The sequence below is a fragment of the Aplysia californica genome, unplaced genomic scaffold (genome assembly GCF_000002075.1).
Source record: "Aplysia californica isolate F4 #8 unplaced genomic scaffold, AplCal3.0 scaffold00631, whole genome shotgun sequence".
In the NCBI taxonomy this organism is placed as follows: domain Eukaryota; kingdom Metazoa; phylum Mollusca; class Gastropoda; order Aplysiida; family Aplysiidae; genus Aplysia; species Aplysia californica.
This window is the reverse complement of record NW_004797901.1, coordinates 137,280-148,530: the sequence shown is the minus strand read 5'-3', so window position 1 is coordinate 148,530 and position 11,251 is coordinate 137,280. Positions and strand designations below refer to the sequence as shown.

General features: G+C 38.7%; 1 protein-coding gene across 1 annotated transcript; it reads right to left on the bottom strand.

The window, feature by feature from the left end:
- Window positions 1–1,521: 1,521 nt before the first annotated feature.
- LOC101845269 (ADP-ribosylation factor 1) lies at window positions 1,522–10,923 on the bottom strand. Its single transcript, XM_005107794.3, has 6 exons — window positions 10,562–10,923; window positions 7,818–7,895; window positions 7,153–7,226; window positions 5,541–5,657; window positions 4,717–4,840; window positions 1,522–2,289 (listed from the first exon to the last, which is right to left on the bottom strand). The coding sequence occupies exons 1-6, from the start codon at window positions 10,611–10,613 to the stop codon at window positions 2,078–2,080; spliced, it is 657 nt and encodes a 218-aa protein (XP_005107851.1). The 5' UTR covers window positions 10,614–10,923; the 3' UTR covers window positions 1,522–2,077.
- Between the last annotated feature and the right edge of the window lie 328 nt (window positions 10,924–11,251).

Genomic DNA, 11,251 nt, shown 5'->3' with positions numbered 1-11,251 from the left:
ATCCATCATCAGTCCAAGCTGCTCGTAGCTGTTGAAAAGAAGCAGGTTTGGAATTTGATTTATCATGCAGCAGTGCGAGGTCTGGACCAGAGTGAGGTCCAAAACATTTTTCTCACCCTTCCTTGGCCCATGATTTCCTATCAGCAGTTAGTCGAGGGCTCTCGTGACCTAGAGGTTAAGGAGTTCGCCTTTCACTCAAAGGGTCCCGGGGTCGAATCCGGGTAGCTACCGAAAAAAATTCTCTAAAATTGTCTCCTTCCATGAATTCACTGCATTTCCTGCTCTCTAGCAATGTTCTGTCGTCTGCTTTCGTCTCCTCTTTCTGCCCCCACCCCATCACCTCCTTTGCCCCCTCCTCTGGGCTCCTGACTCTTTCTGCAGCCTTTCTACTGCGACTCCTTTGCTCCTTCTTACTGTTGTCTTTCAGCCACACCCCTGATCTTCTGGTAGGAAAGATCTGCACCTAGCCTTCTCGGACAAGGGCGAAAAACCTCGGAGGTCCCGTGTGCAAGCTGTGCCCCTTAGATCCCTTAGTGGTATAAAATCGATTAAAGTAGGCTTCGGCGCCACCTGGGCAAAATTCAAAATTTCCTACCAACTGAAAAATGTTTAATGTGTCTCACAGGCTCATATGACCTTAAGCAGTGGCGAGCGCGATAAAACACTTACCCCCCCCCAAAAAAAAGAAGAAACAAACAAAAAAAAGCTGTTAGTCCTCACAAGAGACTCTACCTTACAAATAAGCTACGTTGTGTCTTGCAGAACAATATAATATCACCAGCAACCACAATCGTTAATAAATGCTTCAGTCACAAACATTGAAGTGGTGTCTCTGCTGTGGAGGTGCTTCGCTGCTGCACACAGGAAACCCAAGGTTGATTCCCAAGTAGGGAGAATTTATATCATGTATCCCTCTCAAGCATAGTTGGAAGTCCACCACTTATATGATATAAATTGATGGGGGCGCAAAATACTTCTATTTCATTTTTAAAAAATAAACTTTGCACAGACCCAAAGAAGTTTCAGTGCGTGAAATTCTATTTGACAACACAAATGTTAGTGAAATTCTCTAGTATGCAGGTACATGATAAAAATAATAACTGCATTTATATAGCGCATATCCACACTCCACAGCATGCTGTATGCGCTTTACAACTATTATTACCTCAGCAGACCTTCTGAGAACACTCAGAAACATTCTCAGCTTCCCAGAGGAAGCATATAGGTGTGGTTACGGTGCTCAAATACCATCAAAGTGAAAAAAGATCTTTCACTGTCTATAGCCAGGTACCCATTTCCACCCGGGTGAAGTGAGGAAAATTCTTGTAAAGTGCCTTTCCCAAAGACACAACGTCGGGCCCCTGACGGGATTCATACCCATGACTATACGATTATGAGTCTGAAAGCCTAGCCACTAGGCTGCTGACGCCACATCCGTTTTCATTATTATGGCTTTTGAATGTTCAACTTGAGCTTTTGCTTAAATTAATTCTTTGAAAAGAAAGGAAAGACTCTGAGTTATTTCAGATATCACATCAGCTTTTATATTTCTGTCAAACTGATCAAGAAAAAGTTCCTGAGATAAAATCATTTCACACATAAAAAACAAAACTTTGAAAAAGCAATATTATTATACCACAACCTAAAATATATTTTACGATAGGAACAAATACAAAATAGCAACAAATCTTAGATACAATTGTATATTTACAAAATTTAGCAAACACAACCAATATTTTTTACAATTAAATTGTGTAAGAAACATGAAAGACATTTTAAAAAGCATAAACAGTTCCTGAGTAATGAAGATTCAAGAGACATAATATGGGCTTGATCTTTTCCAGAAAGAGAGAAAATAAAACACCTGAGTGCAGGCATGAGCGAATGCTCACCTGCACACAGACACATGAGCACACACATGAAAGAGAAAGGGGATTGGGGGGGGGGGGGCAAGGAATGGTTAGAGAAAGGGAGAGAGAAAGACTTTCTCTCCCATATACTATAGAAAGTTTTATTCAAGCACTGTTCCCAATTCTTTCTGATGATTCATTTGTTGTGAATAGCTTGAAATGTCCACTCAGTACAGCAGTAAGGACTTGACAAAACTCAATGGGCTTTTGATGAACAGCTTTAAAGAAGTTCCTTGTTTTCCCTCAATAGATTTTTGTTCCTCCTTGGCTTTTGATGCACAAGGATCTTCCCTGTTTGCCTTTATCTCTGAGACAAAATCTTCAAAGGCCTCGAAAAGTCCTTCACCACTCATTACGCTGGTGGGTCTGAAGAGAACTTCTGAGGAGAGACAAAAAGAGACAATTCTATAGACACTGAATATTAAGGTTAAGGTCAGTGTACAAGTCTGCACAGAATGAATGAGCTCAAATGAGTAAGGCAAAATTGTATGTCATAAATCCGTAATTCTGCATGTAGTATCTACTCAGAGAGTTTCCTTGAACAAGATTTTCAGCTACCCTGTCAGCAATGAAATCCTTATAAGACTGCCCAATTCAAATTTTAGGCTACTCATTGGAACCTGAAGATTATCAAAGACCACAGTTTATTAAAGTTAAAGACAGAAGTCAAGAGTTTCAAAATGAAAGACAGGAATGAAGCAAAGGAGATTAGCCTATACCCATGATCTAAAGAGAGGAAGCAAGGTGTGACAGAGAGCAGAACAATGATGATTTCCTTGCACTTACTGAACCTGGAATAAATTTTCCACGGTTTGACCTTATTAGCCACATGCACCATCTTCTCAGGACATTCCAACTTTCTGTGCACTCAGAAAATGGTATATATTTCTATCGACTGACTGCTAAGTTGGATCTTAAGATATACCTGTACTGCCTTTTTATAATCAACTCTTTATTGGCTTGTAATCACTATTAGTAGGTGTAATTTTTCATTTCTTCAAACTAAAGGCCTTGTTCCATGGTACATATTTTTCATCCATATTACATATGTCTTTTAAAGGTAAAATACGTAGGAGATTTCGGATCCCTCACTATTTCCTGGAACTGGTTCTATGCGAGACGTAACACATAGATCTACATATTGTAGTACGTATGTATCAGGTATGTGGTTCTCATGATGTGAATTTTTGCGAGAATGCGTACGTAATTTGGCACGAGCATTCTCATCCGCCCCTCCCACCATGTGTTGGCAGTGACTATGAGCATTTGATTAAACTGACTAGGGAAATCCAGTGTTTGTATGACGCGTCACATCTGCAGCACAAAGACAGCCAGCAACAACAAAATTTATGGCAACAGAATTACAGCACAAATGAATGTCTAAAATATTCATGATACTTATTTCCATCCAGTTCAGTTCTTTCACTAGATGATAGCAGGATCCAAAATCTATGATGTCTTTTACTTCCGTTTAAGTTTCTAATTATAGAACCAGGCAAAACATCATCTTGATTTGTCTCTTTAATGAAAGAGAGTAATAATTATACAAGACGCCTACATCTCGACATCTTGTTTCACTACTGGCACAAAAACACGTTCGTAATACACATGTAGCTTTTAACTCATTCGCTACGTATTATTTTCGGCCTGTGGACGAATTTTTATTCGGGAGGGCGAATGAGATAATGACTAGTGGCAGTTAAAAGGTCTTTGGGGCCACAAATTCAAATAAATATCAACGTATTATATACCAATATTTTCAGTATGGTTTGTAGAATACATCTGTAATGTTTATTTATGTATTTTTCAACTTTGGTTCCTGTAAGAGACGATTATGCAACACAATTTTGATTGGATGCGGATAAAATTTGAAAACAAAAAGATAATTTATCTTTGGTGAAACTCAAAAAATATGTTTGCACCTAGTCAAATGATACATCAAAATAACCATAAATGAATATAGAACTGGAAAATATTGAAAAGTTTGCTGTTATTTACTTACATTCCATAATATTTGTACATTTGGATCATGACATCCGATATTGAAAAAAAATAAAAATTTTATTATCTTGAAAAACAATCACAAACAGAAAAAAACCCACTCGTATCTTATATGGAATTATTCGGAATTGCATTTGGAATAAACCTATACATGCTTTGAGTGGCACTTTTTGTGTAATTTCATCAAAAAGTAGTGATTTTGGGGAGAAAATTATATTTTTACAATTTAGATCTAGACTAGATCTAGATCTGGCACTCAAAAATATTGATTTCTCAATAACATTACATTGGCAACATGAGTCCAATCATATCAATATTATAAAAAAGAGTCCTACACGTCTTTAGTGGGCAAAATAATGTTAGATTTTGTTGTGTAAAATTACTAAGACTGGTGTCCGGGCTATAATTTTGGCATCGCGATAAAACGAAGTCGAATAATTAACTACGAAATCGCGTTTCAAAACTGAATCTAAACTTCCAATTTTCAGTGGAAATGCTTGACCCGGAAGTCAACATTATATTATGACCTTTATTTTAACATGGATATGTGGATTGGAATAGAATCTAAGCTAAGTAAAGTTGAAGATCGGTTCTCGAGCCGTCAGGGGCGGCTTCGCGTACTGACGGCACTTAAACCGCGCCGCCCCCCACGGCTCGGCGCAGCGAATGAGTTAAAAAAACCAACTACGGAGCATGGAAACAAGGAATACGTACGACGAAAAATATGTATGTCATACGTACGTAACATATACCGTACATGTAAAAGATTTTTTCATGGAACTGCACCTTGAAAGTTTCAACTTACTGTGGTCTGGAGTGGTTGGACATTTCTTTCTAAACTTCTTCTCCAATTCCTCACATGTCAGAGCTTCGGGTAAATCTTGTTTGTTGGCCAGCACCATCACCACAGTTCCCTTTGTCTCCTCCTCCTGAAATATAATATGACATAAGGGGAAGTCTTGTTGAAGTCTCCATTCTGGATATACCTTGTGGGTTATTGGTGGGTGATCATGTGGTATGCTCCTTCTTTCCTATCAAACAGCTATCGTCTTTATCTCTCTTTTTTGTGTGTTTGTTACGTCTTCATACGTCCCGGGAATGTCTCCACTCTTTGTGAGTTCAACATGGGCGTAGCAATCACATAATGAGTGAGAGATGATTTTTAACTAAGTTTAAAAAAGGGGACCTGAACTAGACTTTTACCAACATAAAATACAATTGTCTCATTCTAACCCAAATACCCATAACAACCCAAGTTCAGTGTGACTTTCATTCAATGTAATGATAGATCTATCTCTGAACAGACAATTGTGTTAATAGGCAAATATAGAGCACCCAACATTTGGGATGTTTGTACTACAGAGTTTTCAATAATTTTTCTTGCAGCTACTAAAAGTGAACATACACACTTACAAAGTAAATAAAACAAGGAAGACTGACAAGTATAAATAAAAAGTTTCCTAGATATAATTTGGCTGCTCGCAACTTTTCTCTTCAAGATTCTGAAAACACAGAATTTCATTTGTGTAAACAAGGAGAAAACATGAAAATGCAGATAAAGATGGACATCATCAGGCTATCAACAGTATCTGAAAACAAAAGAAAAGAAAAATGGACATCATCACTCACCTGCAAACAGAACCGAATGAATTCATCAAATGCAAAGTCTAGTCGCTCATGGTCAGCACTGTCCACAACAAACACAAAGCCTGTTGTGTTAGCGTAGTAGTGTCGATAGAGGGGTCGCTGGTGTAGGAGTGAGGGGGAAAAACGAGGACTAGAAGTTATTTAACATTGGCACTTAAATAAAAATTCGATAAAAATTGAAGATAAACAAGCTGCTCTCTTTACTTAAACCCTATCGGTACGTCGTGTTTCACTATCATATCCATACGATGTGGGGAACTCTGTGCCACCATTTTCTAAAGAGGAAATTTACTCGTTAATCCGATCCGTATACTTCTTATAGCAGTCTGAAAAAACGATTTTTTGGGAAATACTGAAAGTTTTAAAGAGATTTTCGTACTTGAAGTATTTTAAAATGTGAAGACCCACTGCAATGCTGTTCATTTCCCAAATCCTTCATGTACGTATGTTTAGAAAAATATGGATACAGAAAGAGTTTGAAATGTGTTTTGCTGGCTAGTCCATTCTATCATATCCTCTCACTGCATCCTGGAATGTACAGCATAGCAGTTTGTAGGTGCAAATAATTGTTTCTCTCATTTTGCATCTCTACTCACTGCTTTGTACTAATTGTACCCGTTTGCAGGTGGGAGACGGAGGTAACACGGTTATATATAGTAAGCACTTAGTTTCCTTTGGGTTACAATGTTCTTATTGGGCTGAGCTGGGAATTGACCTCCCAAATTATCTATCGAAAAACTACTTTTCTACCACGAAGAATGGGATATCCTAATTCAGAGGTCTGATAGTCAGAAAAAAAGACCCCTTGTTTTTGTGAACTGATCACTGGAGGACAATGGCCTGCCTCTAATCTCTAGAGGCTCCACATGTCTTGCTCAAGGGATACAGTTCAGAGACCACCTAGCTGAAAGCTGTTGCTACTAAAGCCACTAAACATTCTCCTCTATAAAGATTTGAAAGGCCTTTTGACCACTTATTGTCTCCTCGAAGTTACGTTTATTCAGTGCACTGTAAAAATACCTTTGTTAGACATATCAGTCGAACCAGCTTCAACTCCCACCTGTCCACGACAATATAATCCGCACAAAAGTGGCGTCGGTGGCCTAGTGGTTAGGCTCTCGGACTTGCAACCGTAAGGTCATGGGTTCGAATCCCGTCACGGGCCCGATGTTGTGTCCTTGGGAAAGGCACTTTGCACAAATTTTCCTCACTTCACCCAAGTGGAAATGGGTACCCGGCTATAGACAGTGAAAGATCTTGTCAGTTTGATAGTGTTTGAGCGCGTGAAATCCGCAGCTTGCACTGTAGGCTTCCTCGGAAGCAGAGAATGTTTCTGAGTGTTCTCTGAGGGTCTGCTGGGGTAATGATAGTTGTAAAGCGCACAGAGCATGCTCTTGAGCATGGATATGCGCTATATAAATGCAATTATTTTTATAATTATTAAAAGATCACTTCCCATTTCCATTTTTGCATTAAAAAAAAACTACATTATAATGACACTGTCCAAGACGTTAACCTGTCTAAGACAACCATTTATTTCTGTCACACTGGATGACCATATTGGACAATTTTAACTGAGCTTGAGAAAACTTACAATCTTGTCCCGGCCACCAACATCCCAGCATGTTATGTCGACTCCTTTCACTGACACAGTTTCCACATTGAAGCCTGGGTGAAAAACAAAATTACTTGTAAGAATACAAATAAATCAGCAGTGTACTTCACAATGAAATAAAGTGAAAATGTTAATCACATCTTCAAATTCAAAAGCATTTTTCATCATAGCAGCTCTGTGACAAATTTAGATTTGGGAGCAGAACAGATTTCTGAGAGTCATAAGGAATGCATGAGAAAGCTACCTTGGTAAATTTAGTCTGTCGATGTCCTTCAGTATTCTTACTGATGAATGACTACTCATAAATTGAAAACTATTTGGGGTTAGAGGGGAGTGAGGGCTAAAAATAGCCTGGTGCTGTAAATTTTTTAGTTCATCAAGATCCAGTTTTGCAAATCTAAAACAAAACTAAATGTGAATTAAATAAAAGTACAAAACACATACTACTGGGCTAACATGCACACAATTTTTGCCAAGAATTGCAACAACATAAAAGGGAATTTTTCTAAACCTGTGATATATTACAAAGGAGAGGTGATAAGTGAAGAATGAAGTACCTAAGTGAGAGAGAAACTGCCACCCCTTCCTCCCAAAAAACAACCCCCCCTAAAAAAAACCCCAAAACAAACCCAACAACAACTGACCAATGGTAGGGATTGTGGTGACCACTTCACCAATCTTGAGACGGTATAGGATTGAGGTCTTCCCTGCTGCGTCCAGACCTGAAGAGGAGAGAAAAGGAGACATGTTTGAATTCCCGTTTAAACAATTTTAACCGTACTTTATTTTTGGGGGCTCTTGTGGTCTAGAGGTTATAGTGTTTGCCTCTCTTTCAAAAGGTCCCGGGTTCAAAACCTGACAGCGCCGGAAAATTTTCTTCTCTAAAATTGTGTCCATTACTCCTTTCCTGCCCTCTAAACATATTCTGTCGGGTAGTAGAAAATTGCACAGGATTTTAATCCTGAATAAATTGTCAAAAAGTTCAAAGGAGTTTTCCAAAACCTGTTGGAAAATTGCTCAAGTATTTTCGGTATCGAGTAGATATATTTCTTAGGTTGCGCAAGTATTCAACATGGCACAGACTTGAATTCTATAAGTTTTAGTTTAAGTAGTAGACCTCCTCCGTCAGCCAAGAATCAAGACTTATTTCATTTCATTCTATATATTTTCGTCCTTCCTCTACCATTGAAACCTCCATTTTAAGTTTCTTTTTGAGAGCACGACTAAGTTGCATTGAGCATACACATCTATCTATACAAGGCCGCGAAAACATTTATTTATATTCTGGTTCTTCTAAGACAAACTCACGGGATTATTTTCAGTTAAACAATATACCCCCTCCCGACCCCCAGCCAGGAAGAGAGATCTATTACTTGAATGCTCTTCAGTGAACACTCAAGTCAGCTAAACATGGTCAAGGTCGAGATTCTGATTCAACTACAGCTACCTCATAAGTAATATCACACTCAAAAACCTGTGCAACTTACCATGCATAGGAAAGGCGGCTTATTGAGTAATCCTTTGCATAACAGTATAAAACCTGTGCAATTTTCCGTCCCCAAATCTGTCACCTGCTTTCGTCTCCACTTTCTGCCCCCTCCCCTTTGCCCCTTCCTCTAAGCTCCAGACTCTTTCGGTAGCCTTTCTACTGGTACTCCTTGGCTCCTTCTTACTGCTGTCTTTCAGCCGCACCTCTGATCTTATGGTAGGTAAGATCTAACACCTAGTCTTCTCGGATAAGGGCAAAAAATCTTGGAGGTCCTTTGTGCAAGTTGCGCACTATAAATATCTCCAGGTGGTCATAAAATCGAACAAGAGTTGACTCAGCCGCCACCCGTGCAAAATTAAAAAGTCCTACCAAACTTAAAATGTTTAATGTGTCCCGTACACTCATATGACACTTACCAAAACAAGCAAAATACCTTATTTCACAGAACTTACAATATTTTAAAACATTTTCAAGAAAATCTAATATGGATACATTATTAAACTAGTTAAGGTCATTGAAATCAGGGAGGAGAATCAGAGGGTCAAAGGGGAATCAGTACAAATGAATATAACTTTATACCCTTTGTTTGACTCTTTCCATCATTCATTAACCACCTCCACCCTATTCACTATAATACTACATCTACCTTACGTCAAAATGATTAGGAGGCAAAAGGTTTTTATTATTGACCGTCCAATAAACACTGATTTCTAGAAAAGAAAGACAATGAAAGTGTTCTGGAGTCTCATGATAAGTATAATTGTCAATATTAAAGAGAATCAGGAATTGGCCACAACTTTCCCATTTGCAAGATAAAGGCACGGTCATCGTGAACTACATCCAACAAAGAACAATTATCATTTGCAGTATTACCTAAAAAAACAGGCTCCCTGGCTTTGACTACATTGGATCCAGTAAAGTGGAAGTGGTAACAATAGGGTAAAAGTAATCTGAGTAATCATTGCAAAGATATCTCTGGAAAATTTACAAAACCAGACAGGGGTATGCTTCAATTCAGGACTCAGTGGTAGTACTGTGCACATTCTGCACGAAAAGAGCAGTGCAGGCCACTGGCTATGGGGCGGTCAAACTTGTTTAAAAGATATATTAGGCCTGCGCACTTCGTTTTAAGAAAAAAGTATAATTAATCCAAAAAGCTTATGTCCAAGTCTGCATACACCCACGTACAACATTTTTTCAAATTACATGTATTTATTTCCATATCAGGCACTGACTGCCCCCTCACAAGATGAGGGATTCATAAAAGTACAGAGTAGAGTATCAAAAGAAAGATATGAAATTACAGAAATTAGATCTGAAATTAAAGAGGGCAAATTTCACCTTTCCAAGCATGAATAAACATACTCCAAAAAAAGTTAGCTTTTGTCCAAGAGAAAAGAGAGAGAGGGAGAGAGAGAGAGAGAGAGAGAGAGAGAGAGAGAGAGAGAGAGAGAGAGAGGGGGGGAGAGGGGCAGAGAGAGAGAGAGAGAGAGAGAGAGAGAGAGAGAGAGAAAGAGAGAGAGAGAGAAAGAAAGAAAGTGTGAGAGAGAGGGGGGAGAGAGTAAGAAAGAGAGAGAGAGAGAGAGAGAGAGAGAGAGAGAGAGAGAGAGAGAGAGAGAGAGAGAGAGAGAGAAAGAGGGGGGGGAGAGTATACAGAGTCCCAAGTCCGTCATATCTTTTTGTCTTTCCTTTCCACGAACATAAAAAGACAGACGGACCCAGCCCTTTTAAACGTACGGCAAAGATCCGACATCTTCCTCCTAATCTTCTTTCACACTTGCAAATGGCAAATAGGAAACAAACACACGACCATATTTCATAGAAAAGGTAATTTTAAAAAAGGATTTTAAAAAAGAAGGAAAAAAGTCAAGATATAAACTCTAGATCTAGATGATCTACCTTGAATTAATATTCGCATAGGATCAGCTTTCTTGAACAGAAAATTTCCCATTCTGAATTCAAACAGGCAAGTACTGCTAAGTATGTACACTCTTGCTTTCACTCTCGGATTTCAAAACTGGATCCTTTCCTTCAGAGGTCTCCTTATTTATTCCCAGTAAAAGCGTCGAAAAATTCAGGACCCACACAATGCCAATACATGTATTACTAATATTTCTATTATTAGCTCTCCATAGCTGGATCCACCGTGGCTGATGAGCCGTGGATCTTTCCACGACTCGATCTCTCCCGGAAATGCTGTCAAGTCGTAGATATCTACTTTCATAGACACCAAGGACAGCAAGGGCAATAATACTTCAACACTTATATATTAAGTATTTAAATGTTTAAGAACATAATAATATAACATTATTGTCAAACAACTGCGCATGAACTGTTTTGTTTTTATCGTGAAAGTTCAGAGGTCAGGGGCAATTTCTTGTGTGTAGCAACGAAGAAAACAAACTGTACGATTTATCTAGTAGTCGTAGCAGTTTACATTAACTTTCCGTGAACTGAGGCAAAACGTTAAACACCTTGCTCGACAAAATCTGCGTGAGCAATGCCAGAAGGTAATAAATCACGTTTCAACGCCGAGCAAAGGAGACTTGCTCTCGTGACTGCCTCCTCGCAGAGCACATTCTTTGACAG

Excerpts from the sequence above, each read along its gene's own strand:
- LOC101845269 (XM_005107794.3), bottom strand. The coding sequence starts at position 10,613 with ATGGGAAATTTTCTGTTCAAGAAAGCTGATCCTATGCGAATATTAATT. Across the intron at positions 5,658-7,152 it reads TTGGTGGCCGGGACAAGATT|CGACCCCTCTATCGACACTA; the intron begins GTAAGTTTTCTC and ends CTCCTACACCAG. Across the intron at positions 2,290-4,716 it reads TCCAACCACTCCAGACCACA|AAGTTCTCTTCAGACCCACC; the intron begins GTAAGTTGAAAC and ends GTCTCTCCTCAG.